Source organism: the organism of the source record quoted next, unplaced genomic scaffold (genome assembly GCF_019419815.1).
Source record: "Pyrus x bretschneideri cultivar Hongxiangsu unplaced genomic scaffold, Pyrus_bretschneideri_v1 Contig28, whole genome shotgun sequence".
Classification (NCBI taxonomy): domain Eukaryota; kingdom Viridiplantae; phylum Streptophyta; class Magnoliopsida; order Rosales; family Rosaceae; genus Pyrus; species Pyrus x bretschneideri.
This window is the reverse complement of record NW_025999590.1, coordinates 3,947,206-3,974,784: the sequence shown is the minus strand read 5'-3', so window position 1 is coordinate 3,974,784 and position 27,579 is coordinate 3,947,206. Positions and strand designations below refer to the sequence as shown.

The 27,579-nt window shown below is 37.7% G+C and overlaps 3 protein-coding genes and 1 pseudogene across 3 annotated transcripts; 2 read left to right on the top strand and 2 right to left on the bottom strand.

Moving 5' to 3' along the window:
- Window positions 1-714: 714 nt before the first annotated feature.
- On the top strand, window positions 715-4,152 carry LOC125479334 (bifunctional nuclease 1-like). The gene is made up of 11 exons (XM_048588539.1): window positions 715-1,023; window positions 1,398-1,698; window positions 1,895-2,065; window positions 2,167-2,216; window positions 2,355-2,411; window positions 2,514-2,579; window positions 2,759-2,833; window positions 3,013-3,131; window positions 3,432-3,523; window positions 3,731-3,786; window positions 3,876-4,152. Exons 2-10 carry the CDS (start codon window positions 1,416-1,418, stop codon window positions 3,781-3,783), a joined length of 966 nt encoding a protein of 321 aa, XP_048444496.1. The 5' UTR covers window positions 715-1,023; window positions 1,398-1,415; the 3' UTR covers window positions 3,784-3,786; window positions 3,876-4,152.
- Window positions 4,153-5,396: 1,244 nt separating this feature from the next.
- Window positions 5,397-9,679, top strand: LOC103955367 (phosphatidylinositol/phosphatidylcholine transfer protein SFH8). Its single transcript, XM_048588317.1, is given in 15 exon segments — window positions 5,397-5,677; window positions 5,918-6,230; window positions 6,360-6,459; window positions 6,565-6,831; window positions 6,929-7,006; window positions 7,121-7,225; window positions 7,312-7,361; window positions 7,454-7,550; window positions 7,652-7,750; window positions 7,842-7,955; window positions 8,166-8,198; window positions 8,200-8,296; window positions 8,462-8,865; window positions 9,189-9,263; window positions 9,389-9,679. Coding segments are annotated over 15 exon segments (2,067 nt in total). The 5' UTR covers window positions 5,397-5,463; the 3' UTR covers window positions 9,410-9,679.
- On the bottom strand, window positions 9,578-11,408 carry LOC103955366 (AAA-ATPase At3g50940-like). Its single transcript, XM_048588316.1, has 2 exons — window positions 10,184-11,408; window positions 9,578-10,111 (listed from the first exon to the last, which is right to left on the bottom strand). Exons 1-2 carry the CDS (start codon window positions 11,144-11,146, stop codon window positions 9,755-9,757), a joined length of 1,320 nt encoding a protein of 439 aa, XP_048444273.1. The 5' UTR covers window positions 11,147-11,408; the 3' UTR covers window positions 9,578-9,754.
- A 7,429-nt stretch (window positions 11,409-18,837) lies between these two features.
- LOC103955480 lies at window positions 18,838-22,496 on the bottom strand (annotated as a pseudogene).
- Between the last annotated feature and the right edge of the window lie 5,083 nt (window positions 22,497-27,579).

Here is a 27,579-nt window from a genome sequence, read left to right as displayed (position 1 = left end):
TCATTCTACGCGCGCAGCCGCTACTTTCAGTCAGACCAGTACTATCCACTCCGCTCAAAAGTCGTAAATACCCTTTCCTCAGATCAAAATGTTGCCAACATTCAGTTGAAGTTAACCCAACAGCATCCTCTCCTCATTTTTTTTATGAAAATTTTGAAGATTCGTAAATTGTATTTGTTTATGGTATATTATACTATTAATTTTTATTAAGTACTATTTGTATTTGATTTTAAATAAAAATATTTAAAATAATTTATATTCGTACGATATACAATGAAAAGATATAGAATCCTTACAAAGATGATTCGGCAAGGATCCGAATTTGAAGTTAACCAGAGATTTTGCCACTTCATACTACGTTTTGTAGTATTCCTCTCACTTATAAGTGAGAAATTTTAAATTCGATTATCGTCAAAGGCGAAAATAAATCACATTATTGCTAGGCTATTGAAACACTAAGCCCACTCTCTCCTTTAATATGGATAATATTGTTTGTTATAACGTGCTGAAAACACAATTCAGTATAACCATTGTTATTATACAATCGGTTCTTAAAAAAATTAACCAATTGTATTATGATGCATGGTTCACTCAGATTAAAATTTTCTCTGAGTTGGCAAATCAGCTCACATTTCAACAAGGAGAGAGCCGTAATTTAAGAAAACAGACTTGATTCAAGTTGTCCCACTACGAGTCCTTTTTTCTCTCTTGATAAATACAACTTATACGGCGGAAGAATCTCTTATCTTCTCGCCTCTCCTCTTTCTGTGATCCTCCTTCTCCCTAATTTCTCCAATCTTCTACAACCCAAAGTAATCTCCATTTTCCTCATCCAGAAGCTTCCTCTCACTGGACTGATCATTTCTCTGTCTTTCGATCGCTTGGATTCAGACCCTTTTGAATTTCACGTTGAAGTTAGTTTCTGGGAATTGGATTCCGGAATCCTTAGAATCTGTGGAGAATCGGTAAAATCGAGCTCCGGGAAACGGACGGCTAAGAAAGCTTTGATCGGTGATTAAAAAGGTCTGATTTTTTTATTATTACGAAAAAAAGGTTTGATTTTTGGTTCTGGTCAGTTTTAATATTTGTGATTGGCTGAGTGTTTGATACTCTCCAAAACTTGGAGCTCACTACTGGGTGTTGGAAATTTGAAAGAGAGTGAGGGAGAGATTGGATTTTTAATTTAATTTTTTAGCATTTTAATTTACTAATTCGTGATTAAATTTCGAAATCGTGATCTAATTATGAAATCATGCATTAATCAAGCATAAAAATTCCAGCCTATGTACGAATTTATCCAAATATATATGCTGAAAAAAATATCAGTTTTTCGATTTTATTTATTTTCTCAGCAACCAAACAGCACATGTTTGCTTAATTTGTTTATTTTGTTGTAGATTTTGGAGAAGTATAAGATGGCGTGTTTGCAAGGGCCGGTAATTTGCCCCACCGTTCGAGCAAAGCGATCGGGGTTTGACACTCTGCCTGTGGTAGGCCCTTTGGTGAAGGCTAGGCTTGGATTCCGAGGGATCAGCGGCAGTATCACGAAGGCGGGTTTTGCTTCCCGCCCTCGAAATGCTCGAAAATGCACAAGAGTGCATTGTACTTTCAGTTCTTCGTCGGATGGGAACGGAAGCATGGCGGAGAATTTCAATGAAAATGACGAAGATTATGTCAACTCTAGCGTACTTGAAGCCGGTACGCTATTGATCAGCTTGCTCATTCTTGTAAACCTTTAACGCCGTCTTGAAATTGAATTATGAATCTTTATAATTGAAATGCCAATGATCTGAAGCACCTGACTGAATGATTGCGGTTTTGTAAACTTTCTTGTGTAATTGTATATCCTATGAACCGTTGAGTAATAAGTGTCTGCGTACGGTTTTTGGTATAGTTGAGGTGAAGAGTGGAATTGATGGATTCATGATCAAGATGCGGGATGGTAGGCACATGAGGTGTGTCCATAACAACCCTCAAGGGGGGCATCTCCCCGATTATGCTCCGCATCCTGCAATTGTATTGAAGATGGAGGATGGGACCGGTCTTCTTCTCCCAATAATTGTTTGTATGTTATCCTGAACTAATAATTTCTGACATTACAAATTGTCTACCTTTGAAATTTACCTTAGAAAGTCAATTTGAATTCGGGATTGCCCTTGATTGCAGTGGAGATGCCTAGTGTGTTGCTCATGGCAGCAATCCGCAATGTTCCTATTGTATGGTTTCTCTCTACATTGTCCTTCCATTTGAATTAAGATTTCGTCTATCCACGTTTGTTGAGTGGGCAAAATTAGGCCTTGCCAACATATTGGTTAATGTAGGAATTCTTTAAATTTTTTGGGTTATGTTTGCAGGCTAGGCCAACTATGTATCAAGTGGTGAAGGAGATGATTGACAAGATGGGTTATGAGGTATGCCTGTGTCCTCCTTCTAGTACAGTATGACAATGCTTGTCCATTAATGTACATTCTTCGTGATCTTTAATTGTTTTTGTTTGTTTTCGATCTCTGCAGGTCCGACTTGTCAGAGTCACCAAGAGAGTGCATGAGGCGTATTTTGCTCAGCTATACCTCAGAAAGGCATATACCTTCACACTTCATTCGGCTTAATTTTTGTTATTATATCTAATTATTATTACTATTCTTTTATGGTCATTTGAGGTGGGGGGAAAGCGGGGAGGGACTGAATTACTTCTGGAAATTTAAATTCTTAAGTTGGTTAGTTAAGTGTATAGTGACACTGTTAGAAGTGATCACAGGCAGGTAGTGAGACAGAGTGTGTCAGCTTTGACCTTCGGCCTTCAGACGCCATCAACATTGCTGTACGGTGCAAGGTACATACTATACTCTTTAGATCTACATTTTGAATCGTAGAAGTAGATTGCTTAAAATCCCTGCTAAAACTCTTTGAACTTTCAGAAATGTAGCAATATAGTAATCTACAAGGGTAGGAGGCTCTAAATGCTTAATAGCTGTTTTGTGATCAACTGTATTCTTTCCACGTTCTGTGCAGGTTCCCATACAGGTCAACAAGTACCTGGCATACAGCGATGGAATGAAAGTCATCGAATCTGGAAAGTTCTCAACTCAAGGCCCTGCTTCAGATGGATTATTATTTACTCAACTGGATCGGTGAGTATTGAATGTCTTAGACATGGGTCTTATGTTCAATCTCGAAGGGATTATTCCTGAATTGAATTTAATCTAACTGATCAGATGATGTAACGGTTGGTCTTGGATGAGGTGAGTTGTTAAGGGAATGAAATCTGACTGTGATCAGATGATATAACTGGTTGTCTACATTGAACTTAAATGCATGTTCAGTCTTTTGGAAATTCATGTAGATAGGTGTTTCAATCTGATCAGGGTAGAACCTACGTATTTGGCATTCCGTAAAATAGAGGAGTTAATTGAAACTTTATATGGTTTCAGGCCAAATGGTCAACCATGTGTTGAAACGAAGGAGTTTAATCTTGTGCGCAACATGCTTATAGCTGCAGTTGAGGAACGATATAGAGATGCTGGTAAATATGTTCTGTCCATTAGTATTTTTTTCACCTATCAAAGTCCTGTGATGTTACTTTATTCAGTTGCCTGCTATTCAATGGGACTAGACTTTGGTGCTTCGGGCCCGTTATTGTTGGTGCTCTTTCATTTATTGTTGGTTGTGTTTGTATCAATGCTGTTGGAGCTTTTGAATCTCACATATATATTTTCATGCTCCCTTACAGCTCAATGGAGGGACAAGCTTCTCCAACTTCGTGCCAGAAAGAACTTGGCATGAATGGTAAGAAGCCCGCCATTGTCCCCAAACTAGTCGAAATTATGAGTGTAACTGTAACTGCAAGCCGAATTCACGTGTGTTTTTTTTTTCAGAATCGCCCGTAGGGATTTAAATTTGTACATAGACAGCATTCTTGGAAGTTTGATCAGCTCATCGGCTACACCCGCAATCCGCCGTGCATCTCCGCTCTTCTTATATATATATATGAATATATGATGTAAAAAGCCTGTGAATATAGTAAATAATTACGTGTATGTATAGACTATAGTTAAAACTTACTAGCAATGTAATGGCACTTGTTGGTTTCTGCTAAGCCACTTAATTGAGAGTTCGTATTGTGATTGGCATGCGTGATTCCATGCCAACTTATACCATTTTTCTGAATGGCATGCGTTACTTAGAAAAGTTCAAGCTCCGCCGACATACTGCCTTGTGAACGGTTTAACTGTCACGATAGCGTTTTGAGCCACTAAAACTGTTCGCATTGCTCTAGATCAGTGGCTCAGGACACCACTGTTGTGAACCACCACGGGATGGTCCAGTTTGGGACAATTTGAGGTCTTTATTTTACACGGCATGTCTTGGGTTAGATCTTTGGCGTTGGTGGAATACACGATCTGTGATTCTTTCTGGCTCCGGAAGGGTGAACTGATGGTCCCCTTTTGAAATAAAAAGATGGACACCATGTGGGGGTAAACTTTAGTTGTTACTATCTTGTTTTAGAGTAAATAGTTCAGTTATGTGGCTTTCGAGTCAAATAATGTTAATCAGTGTGGGAAGAAACATACTGTTGTGTTATTCAATCGAATTGCTATAATAGTGATAGATTTATTTCGTGTAAGTTGATTAAATTAATCTAACTACGTCATTTGAAAGACAAGACAACTCTTTCAAAATTAATATAGGAAACGTAAAAGGCAAGAAAACGAGATGATTTCAACCAAAAAATAAACTGCATTCTATTATTCAGCTAAAATGCGTCATGATTTGTGCATTTTTCTCTACCAAAATTATTGCTGTTTCTCAACAGGATCCTCTCTGGATCTTTTTGGTGAGGTCTCTGAAGATTAGTAAATCGTGTTCGTTCATTCTATATCGTGCGGTCAGTTTTTGTTAGGTATTATTTATGTTTAATTTTAACTAAAAATATTTAAAATAATTTTTAACCTCACTGATATACGATGAACGAATATAATTTACGAATTCTCAAGATTCTTACAAAGAGGATACGGATTGTGCTGTTTCCCAAAGAACGAAGTTAGTTTCATAATTTCGAACGGAACCTGATTTACCTTTTTAACCCTGATTTCAGCAGTAATTTACGTTTCCCCAGGTCCAAGCCAAGTTAAACACCGAAACCGCGGAAGAGTAAAAGAGAGAGAGAGAGAGAGAGAGAGAGAGAGAGAGCAACAGTCGTAACGCCGGTGTTAAATTCCCGCCAAGTCCCACGCGCTTTATGCCGACGTGGCAACCTCCCCCAGTTGGATTTAACTGGCGCGTGCAGATAACTTCCCAAACGGCGTTACACCGTACCAGTTAGTTCATCCGTCACCGACGTTTTCCCGTGAGGCGTTCGGCAATCGCCGTCATTTATCAAACAAATTAAAACCTGATTAAAATTAAATTAAATTCTACTTTAATCATGCTTACATAAATTCTATCTTAAATCCGTCTCCTCCAATGGCTCCAGACTCCTCTGTCTCACTCCGATCTTCGTCTAGCTCGGAGACGCTGAGGCCTTTTCCGCCATCGAAAAGCCCTGGTTCTGGTCTCATTTTTCACTCCAAGAATCGGAAATTCGGAAGAGGAAGTCTCGCTTCTGCGTCCGCCGCCGGTTTCAGCAGCTCTCGGAACGCCGCCATGTCCGGACCTCTGGATCGTTTCGCAAGGCCTTGTGAGTACTCGCCTTCGTTGACCGGTTCCTATCTCTTCTGTTCGCTAATTTCTTCCTATTTTCTTTATATTTTTTATTTTTTATTTTTTATTTTGAAAATTTGATTCTGTTGCCTGTGCTGGTTCTAGGGTTTTGGATTGGGGTGATTGAATTTTTGATCTTGGACTAGGATTTTATCTTTGATTGATAGCAATAGGGATTGATGATGGTAATTTTTGTAATTTTGTTGACGTTGATTAGGTTTTGAGGGGTTCTCTAGCCACGACGAAAGAAGGGAAAGGAAATCGGATTTTGAGAACTCGGAGGAGGAGAGGAGGACTGGAATTGGTGGGAATTTGAGGAAGAAAGCAATCAATGCGTCTACTAAATTCAGACGTTCTCTCAAGAAGAAGAGGAGGAAGAGTGGTGGTGGTGGTAGTAGGCTGTCCACTTCGGTTTCGATTGAGGATGTAAGGGACGTCGAGGAGCTACGGGCTGTTGACGCATTTCGGCTGGTGCTTATTTCGGAAGACTTGCTGCCTCCAAGACATGATGACTACCATATGTTGTTGAGGTTGTTCATTGTCCCAGGAAACAGAGTTTCTTTGTTTTTTATTTTCCTTCATACAAGATTTGATATGGAAAGTTTGGTTTTTTCTGTTTACTTTGTATGTTTTGTTGCTGAGAAGTTATTTTGTTGCAGATTTTTGACAGCAAGGAAGTTCGATATCGAGAAAGCAAAGCATATGTGGGCCAATATGATTCAATGGAGGAAAGATTTTGGTACTGATACAATTTTGGAGGTAAATTCACCATACAATTCTGCAATGCATATTTAAGAAAATGTTTAAAGATGTGGATATGCCACCCATAAGCGGAAGTAAAAATCACATTCTTTTTTCTTTCAGGATTTTGAGTTCAGCGAGTTGAATGAAGTTCGAAAGCACTACCCTCAGTTTTATCATGGCGTTGACAAGGAGGGAAGACCTGTTTACATTGAAAGGCTGGGGAAAGTTGATCCCACCAAGCTTATGCAAGTGACTTCCTTGGAACGGTATGTGAGATACCATGTGCAGGAGTATGAAAGGTGTTTTGCCATTAAGTTTCCAGCCTGCTCTATTGCTGCAAAGAGACATATAGATTCAAGCACAACAATTATAGATGTTCACGGCGTGGTATGCTTTCAGTTAACTTCTCAAGTGTTCGTTAATTTTTTTAGTTTTGCATAAAATATACAAATGCTAATTTAACATTCCATTTTGCTTCTTTCAGGGTCTTAAAAACTTTACCAAGTCTGCACGAGATCTCACGGAGCAGCTGCAGAAGATTGATAGTGACAACTATCCTGAGGTATGAGGACTCTATGTAATCCTTCCAAGAATTGATGCCTTTTCAGGATATGTGGTGATTTTAATTAAATCCGTATGAAGTGTATCTTCTAATTTTTAAATTTCTTTGTGACAGACGCTTTGCCGAATGTTTATAATCAATGCTAGTTATGCTTTTAGGAAGGTGCTCTGGCCTACAGTTAAAGCGTTCCTCGATGCCAGAACAACCAGCAAAATTCATGTATGGTTGATGATACAGCCAAGATTTGATGTCACTGTTGACTGAAGTTATCAATGGCGTCAACTGATATTGTTATATTTTTTCAGGTTTTGAGTAACAAGTACCAAAGCAAATTACTTGAAATAATCGATGCAAGGTGATTGATGCTCACTATTTTTTCAGTGGGTTTGTTATCATTCTGTTTTCATAACTATTAACTGTGGAAATATTTTGGCTCTATACAGTGAGTTGCCATGAGTTTTTAGGTGGTAGCTGTACCTGTTCCGATCAGGGAGGATGTATGTCGTCTGATAAAGGGCCATGGAAGGACCCAAACATACTGAAGGTTGTGTTAGATGGATTGTTATTTTTGTTTCACCTTCTCTTCCTCTTTCTGCTTGTGACCGTACTATTGTATGGCTTAAAAATAATGCTTTTTGCTTGCAGATGGTAATTAGTGGTGAAGCACAATGTTTCAGACAAATAGTTACAGTTTCAAACAGTGAAGGGAGGATAATTGTTTGTGATAAGCCACGCAATCCATTGGTATGGACTATTGGACCATCCTACTATGTCTACATTAGAAGCCGTTTTATCGAAGTGTTTCTCTGAGGCTATGTTTATATTTTTCGCTCAGATAAGAAGTAGTGATACATCTACCGCAGAGTCTGGATCTGAAGTGGAAGAAATGGGATCACCTAAACCAACGAGGAACTACTTACAACCTAAGTTGACTCCTGTTTGTGAAGAAGTAAGTGTTGTGTTTGATAAGCATCTGTTATTTGAGAATGATTAGCAACATATGCAACTGAATCATAAGCAGCAAAAACATGTGGAACCAATCTTTTTTACTTTTGTGTAGCATTGGCTTTACTGAACACAGATGTATTCTGCTATAAATTGTCATCTCGTTTCGTTGACATTTTGAACTTGTATTTGTTATGCTTAAATGCTGTTTTAGGCTAGGGTAGTCGGTAAAGCGAGCATTGCTACCAGGCTTGCGGGAGTACGATGAACTTGTTCCCATGGTTGACAAGGCTGTGGATATGGGATGGAAGAAACCAGAATTACAACCACCACTTGCTTCTAGAGGTTGGAAAATCTAGTTACAGTTCTCCTGTACTGTGTAATTACAATGTGGTTTATAGTTAGCAGAGGTTATGTTTACAAACACCATGCTACTACAAGAGTTAAAAGTTAATATTATTCGTTACAAATTCATAGTTGATCTAATTAATCGATTAAAATACATTGCAGGGGCATCTTCTCCAAGATCTGTGGGGAAAACAACAGATGCCATGCGTGCTAATATCTGGACTATGCTTGTGGCATTCTTTGTAACCCTCATTTCAGTATTCCGATCTTTTTCACTGCGAGCGACTAAGAAACTTAAAAACTCTGTTTCTGATTCTGCCCACAAGATTCCTGACCTAACCGATGAGTCAACTGCCGTGGAGGAATTCAGGCCCCCATCACCCGTACCGGGGTTATCCAGGGAAAACCTTCTCTCATCTGCTTTGAAGAAGCTTGGTGAACTTGAGGAGAAGGTAGATATGCTGCAAGCAAAGCCTCTTGAGATGCCTTATGAGAAAGTGGAGCTACTGAATGCTGCTGTTTATCGCGTAGATGCGTTAGAATCAGAGTTAATTGCAACAAAAAAGGTAATTTTTCTCTCATTTGATAGTCGCTTTGTTGTGCCAATTTGGCAACAGTATTGATATGCTGCTTGTCTTTACCTTTGAAATGTAGAAATACATTTTTTCTCGTGTTTCGGAATCCCTGATGCAATTTTGGAGTAATTGTCTTTTTCTTCTTCCTCTGTCCAAGTTACATATATATATATATATATATGCCCATCTTTCCATATTTGCGTACTTAGTCAGCTTTGTGGCCGTTTCTCAATAAGCATAATTCATCTTTGTTTGTCCTTGCATTTTCGATCATTTGATGATTTAATTGGGACTGTACGTTGCTTCTTGATTAGGCTCTGCATGAGGCTTTAATGAGGCAGGAAGAACTTCTTGCCTATATAGACAGGCAAGAACAGGCCAAGCTTCAGGTTAGTGAAACATTTTGCTTGTAATTGAATCATCCGAAATTAAAACATTTAATCAATGCCGGCTTTTCCTTGTTTATTTTCTTTTGCGCACTGAAACTGAAAATTATGCTCGTTTTCTGAAACAGAAAAAAAGATCTTGCTGGTGAAGACAATCTCTGCTTCAAGAGGACCTGCGTGTGACATTTTCGTCATGCTTTCCTTGTATATTTGAGATGCATCCGCACATACCAAGTTCGTCTCTCCAGAGGTGCTGCTGTTTTTGTTTGTAAGCTTCCTTCTACGTTACGCATTATAATATTGTGAATAATGTAAAGTATTATATAACATTCTCGAGTTCTTCTGTATCGAACTTTCTGTTTGTGCATACAATGGCTCTTCGATTATAATTTATTTATAGAATGGAGAAGTTTACCACAGAAAGTGTTTAAAAATTGATGTCTATTACATCTGCGATCGCAATAGCGATAGGCTGTAGTAAGTATTTGCTCCCATCAGGTTCTATCAGTCTTTCCTCGGAGGAATTCGATAAGACCTTGAAGGGAAACATGAGCATCATCGCTCTTCATCAGCTCTCCGGCAACTTCAGCAGGCGTTGCTTGTGCCCCGTCAAGCAACATCTCAATTTCTCCGAAAAGTGTGTGCTCGTGAATCAGCAGGTAGTTATATGCCAATGTCTTGAAACCACCGAAGGTGCAGTAGGACATGTGTATGTGCAGGTCCATCCGGCCAGGTCGCAGCAACGCTGGATCAAGCCGGTCCTTGTGGTTCGACGTAAACACGACAATTCTTTCCTCTCCACAGGTCGACCACAGTCCGTCGATGAAGTTCAATACAGCAGAGAGGCTGATCTGTGAATTAAGAAAAACATTAAAAACCGATTGCTTTCAAATAACCAAAAGCGCTTCTAAGATTGTTATTACCTTGTCATCTTCCACGGCTTTGGGCTTGTCCTCCGAATCTCTGTTCTGCAACTCAACTGAACAATCAATGTCCTCGATCACCAATATCGACCGGCTCTTCGTTCCGATCAGTAACCTTCTCAGATCAGAATTGCACTGAACCTCCCTCAAATCCAAGTCAAAAATATCAAACTTGAGATAATTAGCCATGGCCGCAACCAAGCTCGACTTTCCCGTGCCGGGCGGTCCGTACAGCAAGTACCCTCTTTTCCAAGCCTTTCCTACCCTCCTATAATACTCCTTCCTCTTTCTAAACCTCTCAAGGTCCTCCACCAACGCCGCCTTCATCTCCGGCTCCATAGCCATTGTTTCGAAACTCGCCGGATGATCAAGGTTGATTGAGCTCCAGTAATCCGTGCCATTGTAATCAACCGTGTGAAGCTTCACCACTTTTCTCTCCTCTTTAATTTCTTTGGATTTCTGTAGAATGTATGGCAAGTAAGATCTCAGCACCATGTCCCTGTGCTTCTTATGGAAGCTGAGCTCTAACTGTCGGACCTCCGACTGCGAATTTTCGCCGCCACGTTTACTGTTCGGTTTTTCGGTGCTTATCAAAACCCACTTGAAATCTACACCGTTGAAAGAATCAACGATGCCTTGATTCTTATCAATGGTGATCAGAAACTGCTCCTCCTTTTCGGGCTTGTTGACTTTGATCCTCCGCGTAGCGGCGGAGACCTTGGCGCCGAGGTAGAGGTTGGCCGCCTCGAACATCTGGTTCGGGGTCAGGCCGTCGAGCTCCTCCACAACGACGGTGAGTTGGGAGGAGAGCTTCTGGAGTCGGGAGTAGAAGGACTTTTGGAAAGCCTCCGGGATGAGGTCGCTTGCAATCGTTTTGAACAGGATTGCGGAGGCGGCGAGTGAGGCCGCCGCCGATAGTATGGTTTTTGGTGACGGTAGGTTTTCCTGCGACAAGCACAACATGGTTTAGTTCTTTTCTGGGTTGGTTGGAGGGGGATGGTTATTGGTAGTGGTGGTGGTGGTGGTGACTGAATGGAATATTGAGATGCGGCTGATGATGGTTGTGTTAGGGGTTTTGTAGGGTTTTATCTTTCGGGGTTGCGTGAAGAGAAAGACTGAGGGAGTTGAGTTTTGAGCGAAGCTAGTTAGGTCGGTGGTTTCTCTACGATAAGCTCCCTCCCAATCTCTCTCTGTTCTAGAATTCTATTTGTTGTACGTTTTCTGTTCTGACTCGTAGTACATAAACTTCGTTTGGCATGCCGTATTATATACCAAACACACGATAATATAATTTTACAAATTATTCTATTTTATTATGACTTATGGTATATGGACCTCGTTCGGCATGCCGTTTTATATGCCAAGCACACAATAATATAATTTGGATGCACATATTAGTCTGTTTAAATGAAGTAATCATTATAGTCTGACGTACCAAATGCATAAGGAGAAAAGGGAAGGGGAAAAACTATCCCTTTGGTTTTGGTTGTTGGATTTTTTGGGTCAGAATGTAATGCATGGCTCATTTCAAACTATAATTGTGAGATTGAGATTTATTAACACGAAAAGTTTGTTTTTATAACTATCACACTAGAATATGGTGTCACGTGACTATACTCATGTTATATGTGAGTCAATAACAATGTATAGCTCGTGGTCTTCTATTCATTTTGCCGCTAGTCTTTGTTATATGTGAGTCAAATCATTAGCTTGAGTTTCCTTTCAAAAATAAAATTACACATGTTAAAATGCTAAGGGCCTGTTTGGTATTCTATTTGAAATTTTTATTATTTCTCAAAATATTTTTTAAGAACATTTCTTGAAAACAAATTTTTTTTAAGACTCAAAAACTTGATTGGTTTGCAATTTAAAATTTTTAAATCTTACGACTTAAAGTAGAACAAAGAGATCTAAAAAGAGGGGGGGTTGCAAGAGAGGTAGAAAGAGAAGAGAGGAGGAAAGAAAGTAAGATGATTGAAGGAAAAGGAAAGAAGAGGGAGGATCGAACGAGATAGAGAACCTAAAGAATGAAGAGAGCAAACTGAAGGAGAGACGAAAAAGGTAAAAAAAAAAAAAGAGGAGAGAAAGAAAAGAGAGAGATAGATTTGGAGTGAGAAGGAATGAGGGAGAGAAAAGAAAGGAGTGAGTTTAAGCTTAAAAACTCTAAAAACTCACTTTTTATGTTTTAAGATAATAGACTATATTTTTGAGTTAGTCTTGAGTTCAGTTTTTGAAATAATCATACCAAACAAGTTTTTAAGACCTAAAACTTGAAAATTGTTTTTGAATTTACAAAGTTAGATTCAAGTACACTACCAAACAAGCCCTAATATTCCATGCCATATGGTCTATAAATTTTGGTGCTAATTAATCAGTAATAAAATATTATCTCCACGCTTAAATCCAATTTTGCCACTTCAAAAAAAAAATCACAATCCGTATAAATTAATCCAATTAATCAGTACTAAAAAAAATCATCACTAACTAATTAGAACTCACAATCCGTCTTACCTTAAAAAACTCACAATCTATTTCGCTTTGAAAGATATTTTGATCATTTAATAATGTCAACTCGGAAAATATCATTAGAATCGGATCTCATCGGAAGAAAACTATCGTAAAAAGAGGTTGCTTTTACTATTTGAACCTGTGACTTTTCGATTATAAAAGAGCAACACTTACCAAGACTCCACCTCTTTAAGCATCAATAGGCAATAGAGAACTATTAGAATATCAATATCATCGATCTTCCAATGAATTGTTTAATTGTTTTACAAACCATCAAAAAAGGGAAGTTATTTTTTTGGTTGAAAAAAGGGCAGTTCCTTAAAAATAACAATTAATAAACTGCTGGTTGAAAACCAGCAAGCAAAGAAAAGAAATTAAACATAAAGAAATCATGAAAAATCACAGAGGTTTGAAGTGCTGCTATGCCCGCCCATCCGTCATAGTTTCTATTTAATATTTGAAGTAGCCCGACAAATCAAGAACCCAAATACAACCAGGAGTAAACAAATTACTGCACAAACAATCCAAGGGCCGACCTCATTCTGCTCGTTCTTTGCTTTGATTTTTGGATATTTCTGCTCGTTCTTTGCTTTGATCTTTTGATATTTCTGTAATATGTGGTTCAAGTAAGAATTCAAAAACATATTGACGTCGCCAACGAAGCCGTCACGGAAGCTTAGTTCAAAGTGACGTTGTTCTCGTACTTGGCCATCACCGGAGCGGGGCAGTTTGGAGGAAACCAGAACCCACATGACGCCGACACCTTGGAAAGAGTCGACCAGTTCTTGACTACTACCGTCAACGGTGATTACTTGCAACAGTTTATCGGCCGCCGGATCAAGTTTCTGATGACTTTCGAATTCGTTGTTTTCGATGAGGTTGGTGTTGTTGCTGACCTTAATTCTGAGTCTAGGGCAAGACAGCCTCTTGTCCACGTAAACGTTGACTGCTTTAAACATTTCGTTGGGGACTCCTCCCTTGGTGAACTCTTCGACGGCGTACGCAGGGACTGGGGACCATGGTTCCATGACGGACGCTTGGGCGTTGGGAGCTCCTCCAATGCCATAATATTGAAAGTCGTCAAGGATGTTGATTATAAGGCTTCTGAAGGTTTTTATAGGGTTTTCGAAAACTAGATTTGAACCCTTGGTTCTTAGATAAGATCAAAATCAAACTAATCGCTTATCTAAGTATTTGACTCTATCTATATTTGATTTTTTTTTAAACTTTAATATTTTGATGTTCCTATATTATCTATTGTTGAAAATGAATCCACATTAGAAGAAGGAACTTGGATGAGTTTATATGGAATTAGACTACCCCATATTACAAATTTATCTTATTCCCGCCAAAGGTAAATTTGAACCACATTATTGTTAGCCAATTTGAAGTTAAGCCAACCTCTTAAATAATATCGTTTGTTAAATTAAAAAAAAAAAAAAAAAGCCTTTCTTCGCCCTTCATGTCACATCCCGACCCGGGTGGGACCACTTCCCAGGCCCGCTCCACCACCGTAGCACGATATTGTCCGCTTTGGGCCCCGACCACGCCCTCACGATTTTGTTTCTGGGAACTCACACGAGAACTTCCCGATGGGTCACCCATCCTGGGAATGCTCTCGTGCGCTACTACGCTTAACTTCGGAGTTCCCATGGAACCCAAAGCCAGTGAGCTCCCAAAAGGCCTCGTGCTAGGTAGGGATGGGAATATACATTTAAGTATCACTCCCCTGGGCGATGTGGGATGTTACACTTCAGCTAAATATGAATTATTTTCAAACTGGTCTAATGAAAATTTTAGCGGACATATTGGTGGCCAATTTGTTGTAAAATTTTGCCGATAGTCTGTTGGCTACTCACTTAGGTCATGGTGGTTAGGGTCCTAATTTCTCTTCAACTCATTCAACTCATTGCGTTCATTTGTTTAGTATAAAAGTATAATATATTACTTGTATTAAAAAAAAAAAATTCCTCTCTTTCGTTTGAACTTTTAACCAATCCCCATGAAATAAAATATTTGAATACCAATCTTATCGATTCCTATAACTATCTTATGAAAGTCAATCCTTTTTAAGAAATACGAGAAATTAATTAGAAAAGATAAAATGTGATGATAAGTTTATATTTGTATCACAACTAGAAACGAGGATAATTAAAACAAAGAGAAACTTGATACAAGTCTAATTTTTTAAACAAAATAGAAATAGTCCAGTTTAAAATAAATCAAATCCCTTAAATTTAATTATTAAATCTATATTATTAAGAGAACACACCTTATCAACCTTTTTGCCCACTTTTTTCAATTTTGCCCCTCACTTTTAAATACACAATGTTGAGATGAGGATGGCAAAATAATAATTTTGTACCTTTTGACAAAATGATAATCATATCCCCTTTTTCCTATTTCGCCCTCACTTTTGATACACAATATTTACATAATGAGGGCAAAATAGTATTTTTGTATCAAAATATTTACATAAGATAAAAATATGCACTTATTAAGAGAAATGATCCCACCATCATTTTTCATACAGGTAAGTGAAATCATGATGTTTTTTGGATAGTTTGAATGAACTGAAGCGATTGCGCTGGAAGAGAACGTGGGAGGAGGTGGGCAGTTGTTCACACACACAAAATGTGTGCTCTCTGCTAGTATTAATAATGATAAGATTTATTGTAAAAATTAAGTTATTCCTAATTATCTCTTCAATCATTTATTATTATTATTATTACTACTAGCATATGGGCACACACAAAGTATGTGAGAATTTTTTTTTTTGAAATAGAAGGAGAGAGGAAGAGAGTGATAGAGAATGTGGGAGTGGGAAGTTTTTTTAATTTTTAATTTTTTTTAATTAGAGATATGTTAGAATTACATGTAGGTGAGACTTTGAAAGAAAAACAATAAAATTTGGTTGTGTGAAATTACATTTCTATCCTATAATTCTTATTCATGTTATGTTTTAATTAGAGGGTGAAACTAATAATTTCATAGGGTTTTGGTTGATAATGAGTGTTTTATTAATTAGTAGAGATTATTATTATTATTATTTTGTTATTTCTTTCTCTTCCTTCTACTTTAAACAACATTTATAGATTTTATTGTAAATTTTTATAATCAACCTAGATCACAAGTTAATTTTATTTCTCTATGACATATTGTTTTTTTATAATAAAGAGTTTGTAACTCATCATGTAAGGGATTTTGGTTTATTATTAGGAATTTTTTGTTTTTATTGGATAAAAGGTAGTTTCAAATTATCAACATATATCACAAATTAATGTGTCTTGCGTGTAGGTATATTATGTTTTTCTACCTTTTAGTTAGGTTTCATATCTCGCATATATATATATATATATATATATAATATACATGCATATTTTTATTACTTGAGTATAGTCATATGTTCTGCACATGTGTCACATCCCGGTCTGGGGGGGACCACTTCCCGGGCCCGCTCCACCACTGTAGCATGATATTGTCCGCTTTGGGCCCTGATCACGCCCTCACGGTTTTGTTTCTAGGAACTCACATGAGAACTTCCCAATGAGTCACTCATCCTGGGAGTGCTCTCGCGCGCTACTCGCTTAACTTCGGAGTTCCGATAGAACCCGAAGCCAGTGAGCTCCCAAAAGGCCTCGTGCTAGGTAGGGATGAGAATATACATATAAGGATCACTCCCCTGGGCGATGTGGGATGTTACAATCCACCCCCCTTAGGGGCCCGACATCCTCGTCGGCACACACGCTACCAGGATGAGGCTCTGATACCAAATTGTCACATCCCGGCTCGGGGGGGGACCACTTCCCGGGCCCGCTCCACCATCATAGCACGATATTGTCCGCTTTGGATCCCGACCACGCCCTCACGGTTTTGTTTCTAGGAACTCACATGAGAACTTCCCAATGGATCACCCATCCTGGGAGTGCTCTCGCGCGCTACTCGCTTAACTTCGGAGTTCCGATAGAACCCGAAGCCAGTGAGCTCCCAAAAGGTCTTGTGCTAGGTAGGGATGAGAATATACATATAAGGATCACTCCCCTGGACGATGTGGGATGTCACAACATGGATGTATGTTAGTATATTAGTTTATTTGTTAGAAAATATTAAGTAGAATTTAATTTATCTCTAATATAAAAAACAAAACAAAATGAGTATAAGAGAAAAAAAAAAAAAAGTAAAGAAAAGATAATACTGGGCTTAAGCTAATAACTATGTTGATTTTTTGACCCTCATCTAAATGGGAGTCTTTTGAGTTAGACCCTTTACTAGTTGATAACCACAAAGCAAAAAATTAAATTCAAAACACCTTGAAAAAGAAAAACTACGTGAACGGTAATTGCTTTGATCATGAATTTATGAAGAGTTCGTCTTTAGAAATATACCCTTACATTTTAAACATCCAAAAGAAACCGAAATTCAAGGGAAGGGAACAATAATATTACTACTTGACAACTACCAAAACAAAGAAAAAAATTAAAGAAATACTTTGGATGCGGTCCTTAGTCATCAATATTTTTTAACTAAAATCTTATCGATTTTTATATTTTGATCAAAGTCCTTTGACTGTGTACACGTCAGCATATTAGCATTGATATATTTTATGTCAGTTATTTTCTCTTTTAACTTAAAATTGTATTTAACAAATCTCACCATTTTTGAAATTTAAAATCCTATATTATCAGATTATAAATGGTAAAAATCTCAAGGATTATGAGACTAAAAACAATGTACATAACAAACAATTGTGTACAAAGTTTTGCAAATTTTACTGAGTAGTGTCAAGCGAAATAATGTACCCCTAGTAAATTAATATTGCATGTACCCATGAACTTGACAACAACAAAAATGTACTCCCGCATGAACACAACAATGTACGTACCCAAATAACATTGTACCCAAATAAAAAGGGATAATAGGAAAAACTCATACGTACATTTAAAACACAAGGAAAAGAATGTACCCACTAATTTTGAACTATTAAAAAAATATAAAGAATGTACCCAAGGAAAAGAATATACACGCGTAAATATTACCCTAATCAATGCTAAAACCTCTGTGTGTATGTGTGTTTGAACCTTGAAAGAGAATGTACTCAAAGAAAAGATTGTATAAAAATCGTACAATTCACCAAGAAACACTCAACATCATTTGTACACTACCACCCAACTTAACACAATGTGCACCACAAGTGCACCGTTGAGACGTAGTCATTAGGGAACACTATGTTTTGGGCTTGGAGGATCTCTATGGGGAAATTGCAGGCGTAGACAAAGATTTGAGGGATGAGGCCATATACTAAAAGCGGTTGTGCCTACAATGGAGGTTGATTAACACACCGCTAACCGTCATGGTAATATAACTCGTAAAAGTTTTCAAATTTCAAATTCTAAAAATTTAGGCCAACCAGGTCAACTTTCCCGAAACAATCCAACAAAAGGATATGTGAACATGAATAATACAATTTTGAAATGAAAAATCAATTAAAAAATGACATGTGGACAAAGTCAAAGGATTTTGATAAAAAAACTTGAAACCAATAAGGTTTCAATCAAATACTATATAACAATTAGAGATGAGAGTCTAATTTCTCCAAAATTAAAATATCTTGATATCATGCAAGGCATCAAGCTTTACGGCCAATAGAGTATCATATTCGAAAGATGAGTAAAAAAATTCCAGCCACAAGAAAGCCATCGCTGATAGCAGCAATGAGGTTCTTTGTTGTAAGTTCACCAGATTTCTTTAATATAAAGGTCAAGTAAGAACTCAGAAACATATCGTCACGACGCGAGTTGTCAAGGAAGCTCAGCACAAAGTGATAAGCATAATTCAGTTTGTGACCGTTTCTCGATAAGCATAATTCATCTTTGTTTGTCCTTGCATTTTCGACCATTTGATGATTTAATTGGGACTGTACGTTGCTTCCTGATTAGGCTCTGCATGAGGCTTTAATGAGGCAGGAAGAACTTCTTGCCTATATAGACAGGCAAGAACAGGCCAAGCTTCGGGTTAGTGAAACATTTTGCTCGTAATTGAATCATCCGAAATTAAAACATTTAATCAATGCCGGCTTTTCCTTGTTTATTTTCTTTTGAGCACGAAGCTGAAAATTATGCTCGTTTTCTGAAACAGAAAAAAAGATCTTGCCGGTGAAGACAATCTCTGCTTCAAGAGGACCTGCGTGTGATATTTTCGTCATGCTTTCCTAGAATATCTGAGATGCATCCGCACATGCCAAGTTCGTCTCTCCAGAGGTGCTGCTGTTTTTGTTTATAAGCTTCCTTCTACGTTACGCATTATAATATCGTGAATAATGTAAAGTATTATACAACATTTCTCGAGTTCTTCTGTATCGAACTTTCTGTTTGTGCATACAATGGCTCTTCGATGATAATTTATTTATAGAATGGAGAAGTTTACCACAGAATGTGTTTAAAAATTGATGTCTATGACATCTGCGATCGCAGTAGTGATAGGCGGTAGTAAGTATTTGCTTCCATCAGGTTCTATCAGTCTTTCCTCGGAGGAATTCGATAAGACCTTGAAGGGAAACATGAGCATCATCGCTCCTCATCAGCTCTCCGGCAACTTCGGCAGGCGTTGCTTGTGCCCTGTCGAGCAACATTTCAATTTCTCCGAAAAGTGTGTGCTCGTGAATCAGCAGGTAATTATATGCCAATTTCTTGAAACCACTGAAGGTGCATTCAGTGGCGGATCCAGGATTTTAAACTCGGGGGGTCCCAATAATAAAGTACACATTTAACCAAAAACACAAAACATATACCAATCAACCAATAAACAAAAATTCCATCTAAATTTCAATTATAAAATGAGTATACAAACATAAAACACATCAACAATCATATCAATAATAGACTAAAAATCTCCACCAATATCTAATATAATTTAATTGAGATTAGATTAGAATACCAAAAAACTTACTTGAATTTGGAACCAAATAGTGGTGGCTTGGAGAATTGAAACAAGTGGAGGTATAATATTGGAGTAATGTAATTATAATATGGGATTGGGTGGGATTAGAAATTTAGGGTTTTGGGTGAATATAAGAAAGATGGGGGGATTAGGGGGAATAGCAGTGGAAGGCACGGGTAAAGAAGAAGTGAAAGGGACGACAGGATGTGGGGCTAGACTTTCAAAAATAATATGTAATCATGTTGCAAAGGTGGACCAATTGCAACCCTTGATTTCATTGGTTTAATTAAAAAAAAAAAAAAAAAAAAGGGCCAAAACACTGCGTTTTGGACCCTTTTTTTTAATGCCCTGTTTTCTTTCTTCTCCCCTGTTTTCTTCTTCTCCGTTGCAAACTGCAACCTGTTGCTGCAGCAACACAGACAGTCTGCACAGCAGCACAGGCCTCATGTTCGAGTACGAGGGGTCCTCCGGAAAATTTCTAGCAACATTTTAGGATGGCCGAGGGGTCCTGGGACCTCCAGGACCCTCTGTAGATCCGTCCCTGGGTGCATTAGGCCATGTGTATGTGCAAGTCCATCCGGCCAGGTCGCAGCAACGCTGGATTAAGCCAGTCCTTGTGGTTCGTCGTAAACACGACAATTCTTTCCTCTCCACAGGTCGACCACAGTCCGTCAATAACGCTCAATACAGCAGAGAGGCTGATCTGTGAATTAAGAAAAACATTAAAAACCGATTGCTTTCAAATAACCAAAAGTGCTTCTAAGATTGTTATTACCTTGTCATCTTCCACGGCTCTGGGCTCGTCTCCAAATCTCCGTTCTGCAAATCAACTGAACAATCAATGTCCTCGATCACCAATATCGACCGGCTCTTTGTTCCAATTGTTGGAGAACAATTTAGAAACAATAAAAATAACAGAAATACAGAACCGAAATACTTATACTTTATTATTCAAAAATACTTGCAATACAGAATACAATTACACAATAAATACAAAAGATTATAACAATACTAACTTGAATGAATCGATTGTAGAGGCTAGTGCAAAAGTTATGTCATTTGAACAGTATTTCCGTCTCACTCGTGTGCTTGTGGTTCTACAATGTCTGCTCAACTAGGATACAACTACCTAATTCTATAACCCGCACTGGATTATAAAATTCTAGCGAATTGCTTTGTGAGTTTACTCTCTAAGAATTTTGTACGGAAGAAAAAGAGGAAGAAAAGATGATTATTGATGAAAGACTCCGGTTATATAGGCTCTTTCATACCTCTTCAAACACATTTTGGATGTATTTGAAGCTATACAACTCTTTCCAAAGAGTTATGTCTATTAATCAAAATGTTTTTAATTAATTCGAAATTAAAACTAATTGATCAGATTAATTTTAATTCCTTGGCCCCAATCCACACAACCATAAGGCCAAGCTTTCAATCTATTTCCAAATGGTCCAAGTTCTAATTACTAAGAAGAAGGAATAAACCTATATAAAGGACTAATGAAAAACCACTGTTACCCGATGTGGGACAAGAGGGGTCTCAAACCTCCTACACCGATCATCAACCTTCTCAGGTCAGAATTGCACCGAACCTCACTCAAATCCAAGTCAAAAATATCAAACTTGAGATAATTAGCCATGGCCGCAACCAAGCTCGACTTTCCCGTGCTGGGCGGTCCGTGCAACAAGTACCCTCTTTTCCAAGCCTTTCCTACCCTCCTATAATACTCCTTCCTCTTTCTAAACCTCCGAGGTCCTCCACCAACGCCGGCTCCATCGCCATTGTTTCGAAACTCGCCGGATGATCAAGGTTGATGGAGCTGTTAGAATATGAGCATGAGTATGAATCAGTAAACTTGGTTGTAGGATTAGAGATTGAGTAGGAAGTCTTGTTGGGAATGGATTTGTAAATCCATGTTGTAACTGGACTGCTATTTGGAATGAATTGGTATTCTATATGGATTTTAATAGGGGAATCCTTATAGAATTTGGCTAAGATTGTATAGTATATATATGGTGGCCTCTGCTCTTGCAGTGAGTACTCGATATAAGACTAAGACCTATTATTAGTTGAGAGTCTCGTTCGCATGGCAGCAGATTTGAACTCTTCTGCGGGTATGTTTTCTCTCTGTGCATTGCTTTATGGTTTATGGTTTTGTGTTTTGATCACGGTAACTTGCTTTGCATGATCCTGGTGTTGTGTTTATGCTAATAGGAGCTCCAGTAATCTGTGCCATTGTAATCAACCGTGTGAAGCTTCACCACCTTTCTCTCATCTTTAATTTCTTTGGATTTCTGTAGAATGTAGGGCAAGTAAGATCTCAGCACCATGTCCCTATGCTTCTTATGGAAGCTGAGCTCTAACCGTCAGACCTCCAAATGCAAATTTTCGCCGCCACGTTTACTGTTCGGTTTTTCGGTGCTTATCAAAACCCACTTCAAATCTACATCGTTGAAAGAATCAACGATGCCTTGATTCTTATCAATGGTGATCAGAAACTGCTCCTCTTTTTCGGGCTTGTTGACTTTGGTCCTCCGCATGGAGGCGGAGACCTTGGCGCCAAGGTAAAGGTTGGCCGCCTCGAACATCTGTTTCGGGGTCAGGCCGTCGAGCTCCTCCACAACGACGGTGAGTTGGGAGGAGAGCTTCTGAAGTCGGGAGTAGGACTTTTGGAAAGCCTCCGGGATGAGGTCGCTTGCAATCGTTTTGAACAGGATTGCGGAGGCGGCGAGTGAGGCCGCCGCCAATAGTATGGTTTTTGGCGACGGTAGGTTTTCCTGCGACAAGCACCACATGGTTTAGTTCTTTTTTGGTAGTGGTGGTGGTGGTGACTGATGAAATATTGAGATGCGGCTGACGATGGTTGTGTTAGGGGTTTTGTAGGGCTTTATCTTTCGGGTTTGCGTGAAGAGAAAGACCGAGGGAGTTGAGTTTTGAGCGAAGCTAGTTAGGTCAGTGGTTTCTCTACGATCAGCTCCCTTGCAATCTCTCTATGTTCTAGAATTCTATTTGTTGTACGCTTTCCTTGTTGTGAAGCCTCGTTTGGCATGTTGTATTATATACCAAACACACAATAATATAATGTCACATATTATTCTACCCTATTATGACTCGTAGTATATTGGTTTTGTTCGGCATGCCGTCTTATGTACCAAGCACATGATAACATAATGTCGATGCACATATTAGTCTGTCCAAATAAAATAATCATTACAGTCCGACGTACCAAATGCATAGCAAGAAAGAGAAGGGGAAAAGTTATCCCTTTGGTTTTGGTTGTTGGATATCGGGCTTTGAGACTTTGGTCTTTTAGCTAACTTTTTGGGTCAGAATGTAATGCATGGCCCATTTCAAACTATAATTGTGATATCGAGATTTATTAGCACGACAAGTTTTTTTTCTGTAACTGTCACACTAGAACATGGTGTCACATGACTATACTCACGTTATATGTGAGTCAATAACAATGTATAGCTCATGGTCTTCTATTCGTTTTGCCTCTAGTCTTTGTTGCTCAGAGGTCACTATCTACGTTGTTTTTAGAGTTACCAGAACTTGCAAAAGCGTCATTAGTTCGAGTTTCCTTTCAAAAATAAAATTACACATGTTAAAATGCTAATATTCCATGCCATACGGTCTATAAATTTTGGTGCTAATTAATCAGTATTAAAATATTATCTCCAAACTTAAATCCAATTTTGCCACTTGAAAAAAAAAAAGCATCACTAACTAATTAGAACTCACAATCTGTCTTACCTTAAAAAACTCATAATCTGTTTCGCTTTGAAAGATATTTTGATCATTTAATCAATTCAACTCGGAAAATGCCATTAGAATTGGATCTCATCTGAGGGAGACTCGTAAAAAAAAGGTTGCTTCTACAACTCGAATTTGTGACTTTTCGATCATAAAAAAGCAACATTTGCCAAGATTCCACCTCTTTAAGCTTCAAAAGGCAATGGAGAATTATTAGAATATCAATATTACCGATCTTCCAATGAATTGTTTAATTGTTTTACAAACCAACAAAAAGGGGAATTATTTTTTTGGTCGAAAAAAGGGCAGTTACTTAAAAATAACAATTAATAAATTGCTGGTTGAAAACCAGCAAGCAAAGAAAAGAAATTAAACATAAAAGAAATCATGAAACAATCACAGAGGTTTGAAGTGCTGCTATGCCCGCCCATCCTTCATAGTTTCTATTTAATATTTGAAGTAGCCCGACAAATCAAGAACCCAAATACAACCAGGAGTAAAAAAATTACTGCCCAAAAAATACAAGGGCCGACGTCATTCTGCTTGTTCTTTGCTTTGATCTTTTGATATTTCTGTAATATGTGGTTCAAGTAAGAATTCAAAAACATATTGACGTCGCCAACGAAGCCGTCACGGAAGCTTAGTTCAAAGTGACGTTGTTCTCGTACTTGGCCATCACCGGAAAGCGGCAGTTTGGAGGAAACCAAAGCCCACATGACGACGACACCGTGGAAAGAGTCGACCAGTTCTTGACTACTACCGTCAACGGTGATTACTTGCAACAGTTTATCGGCCGCCGGATCAAGTTTCTGATGACTTTCGAATTCGTTGTTTTTGATGAGGTTGGTGTTGTTGCTGACCTTAATTCTGAGTCTAGGGCAAGACATCCTCTTGTCCACGTAAACGTTGACTGCTTTATACATTTCGTTGGGGACTCCTCCCTTGGTGAACTCTTCGACGGCGTACGCAGGGACTGGGGACCATGACGGACGCTTGGGCGTTGGGAGCTCCTCCAATGCCATAATATTGAACGTCGTCAAGGATGTTGATTATAAGGCTTCTGAAGGTTTTTATAGGGTTTTCGAAAACTAGATTTGAACTCTTGGTTCTTAGATAAGATCAAAATCAAACTAATCGCTTATCTAAGTATTTGACTCTATCTATATTTGATTTTTTTTTAAACTTTAATATTTTGATGTTCCTATATTATCTATTGTTGAGAATGAATCCACGTTAGAAGAAGGAACTTGGATGAGTTTATATGGAATTAGACTACCTCATATTACAAATTTGTCTTATTCTCGCCAAAGGTAAATTTTAACCATATTATTGTTAGCCAATTTGAAGTTAAGCCAACCTCTTAGATAATATCGTTTGTTAAATAAAAAAATTAAAAAAAAAAAAAGCCTTTCTTCGCCCTTCAGCTAAATATGAATTATTTTCAAACTGGTCTAATGAAAATTTTAGCGTACATATTTGTGACCAATTTGTTGTAAAATTTTGCCCATAGTCTGTTGGCTACTCACTTAGGTCATGATGGTTAGGGTCCTCATTTCTCTGCAACTCCTTCAACTCATTGCGTTCATTTGTTTAGTATAAAAGTATAATATATTACTTGTATTAAAAAAAAAAAATTCCTCTCTTTCTTTTGAACTTTTAACCAATCCCCATGAAATAAAATATTTGAATACCAATCTTATCGATTCCTATAACGATCTTATGAAAGTCAATCCGTTTTAAGAAATACGAGAAATTAATAAGAAAAGATAAAATGTGATGATAAGTTTATATTTGTATCACAACTAGAAACGAGGATAATTAAAACAAAGAGAAACTTGATACAAGTCTAATTTTTTTAAACAAAATAGAAATAGTCCAGTTTAAAATAAGTCAAATCCCTTAAATTTAATTATTAAATCTATATTATTAAGAGAACACACCTTATCAACCTTTTTGCCCACTTTTTTCAATTTTGCCCCTTACTTTTGAATACACAATGTTGAGATGAGGAGGGCAAAATAGTAATTTTGTACTTTTGACAGAATGATAATCATATCCCCTTTTTTCCTATTTCGCCCTCACTTTTGATACACAATATTTACATAATGAGGGCAAAATAGTATTTTTGTATCAAAATATTTACATAAGATAAAAATATGCACTTATTAAGAGAAATGATCCCACCATCATTTTTCATACAGGTAAGTGAAATCATGATGTCTTTTGGATAGTTTGAATAAACTAAAGTGGTTCCGCTGGAGGAGAATGTGGGAGGAGGTGGGCGGTTGTTCACACACACAAAATGTGTGTTCTCTGCTAGTATTAATAATGATAAGATTTATTGTAAAAATTAAGTTATTCCTAATTATCTCTTCAATCATTTATTATTATTATTATTATTACTACTACTAGCATATGGGCATACACAAAGTGTGTGAGAATTTTTTTTTTTTTTTTTTTTTTTTTTTTTTTTTTGTTTTTGAAATAGAAGGAGAGAGGAAGAGAGTGATAGAGAATGTGGGAGTGGAAAGTTTTTTTAATTTTTAATTTTTTTAATTAGAGATATGTTAAGATTACATGTAGGTGAGACTTTGAAAAAAAAACAATAAAATTTGGTTGTGTGAAATTACATTTCTATCCCATAATTCTTATTCATGTTATGTTTTAATTAGAGGGTTAAACTGATAATTTCATAGGGTTTTGGTTGATAATGAGTGTTTTATTAATTAGTAGAGATTATTATTATTATTATTATTTTGTTATTTCTTTCTCTTCCTTCTACTTTAAACAACATTTATAGATTTTATTGTAAATTTTTATAATCAACCTAGATCACAAGTTAATTTTATTTCTCTATGACATATTGTTTTTTTTATCATAAAGTGTTTGAAACTCATCATGTAAGGGATTTTGGTTTATTATTAGGAATTTTTTGTTTTTATTGGATAAAAGGTAGTTTCAAATTATCAACATATATCACAAATTAATGTGTCTTGCGTGTAGGTATATTATGTTTTTCTACCTTTTAGTTAGGTTTCATATCTCTCTCTCACACACACACATATATATATATATATAATATACATGCATATATTTATTACTTGAGTATAGTCATATGTTCTGTGTGGCATCCCACATCACCTAGGGGTGTGATCCTTAAATGCATATTCCCATCTCTACCTATCACAAGGCATTTTGGGAGCTCACTGGCTTCGGGTTCCGTAGGAACTTCGAAGTTAAGCGAGAATGGGGCTAGAGCAATCCCATGATGGGTGACCCACTGGGAAGTTACTCGTGAGTTCCCAAAAACAAAACCGTGAGGGAATGGTAAGTCCAAAGTGGACAATATCGAACTACGGTGATGGAGCGGGCCTGAGAAGTGATCTGCCCCGGGCTGGGATGTGACATTTTGTATCAGAGCCTAACCCTGGCCGTGATTTGCCTACGAAGACGTCGGGCCCCTAAGGGGGGTGGATTGTGACATCCCACATCACCCAGGGGTGTGATCCTTAAATGTATATTCTCATCTCTACCTAGCACGAGGCTTTTTGGGAGCTCACTGGCTTCGGGTTCTGTAGGAACTCCGAAGTTAAGCGAGAAAGGGGCTAGAGCAATCCTATGATGGGTGACTCACTGGGAAGTTGCTCGTGAGTTCTCAAAAACAAAACCGTGAGGGAATGGTAAGCCTAAAGCGGACAATATCGTGCTACGGTGGTGGAGCGGGCGCGAGAAGTGATCCGTCCCGGACCGGGATGTGACATTCTGCACATGGATGTATGTTAGTATATTAGTTTATTTGTTAGAAAATATTAAGTAGAATTTAATTTATCTCTAATATAAAAAACAAAACAAAATGAGTATAAGAGAAAAAAAAAAAGTAAAGAAAAGATATACTGGGCTTAAGCTAATAACTATGTTGATTTTTTGATCTAAATGGGACTCTTTTGAGTTAGACCCTTTACTAGTTGATAACCACAAAGCAAAAATTAAATTCAAAACACCTTGAAAAAGAAAAACTACGTGAACGGTAATTGCTTTGATCATGAATTTATGAAGAGTTTGTCTTTAGAAATAGACCCTTACATTTTAAACATCCAAAAGAAACCGAAATTCAAGGGAAGGGAACAATAATATTACTACTTGACAACTACCAAAACAAAGAAAAAAATTAAAGAAATACTTTGGATGTGGTCCCT

What these genes read in the sequence shown, in the direction of transcription:
- LOC125479334 (XM_048588539.1), top strand. Translation starts at nt 1,416, where the DNA reads ATGGCGTGTTTGCAAGGGCCGGTAATTTGCCCCACCGTTCGAGCAAAG. An exon ending in TTGACAAGATGGGTTATGAG is followed by an intron (nt 2,412 to 2,513) that starts GTATGCCTGTGT and finishes CGATCTCTGCAG; the next exon opens with GTCCGACTTGTCAGAGTCAC. An exon ending in GGAACGATATAGAGATGCTG is followed by an intron (nt 3,524 to 3,730) that starts GTAAATATGTTC and finishes GCTCCCTTACAG; the next exon opens with CTCAATGGAGGGACAAGCTT.
- LOC103955366 (XM_048588316.1), bottom strand. Translation starts at nt 11,146, where the DNA reads ATGTTGTGCTTGTCGCAGGAAAACCTACCGTCACCAAAAACCATACTA. An exon ending in AAGCCGTGGAAGATGACAAG is followed by an intron (nt 10,112 to 10,183) that starts GTAATAACAATC and finishes CTTAATTCACAG; the next exon opens with ATCAGCCTCTCTGCTGTATT.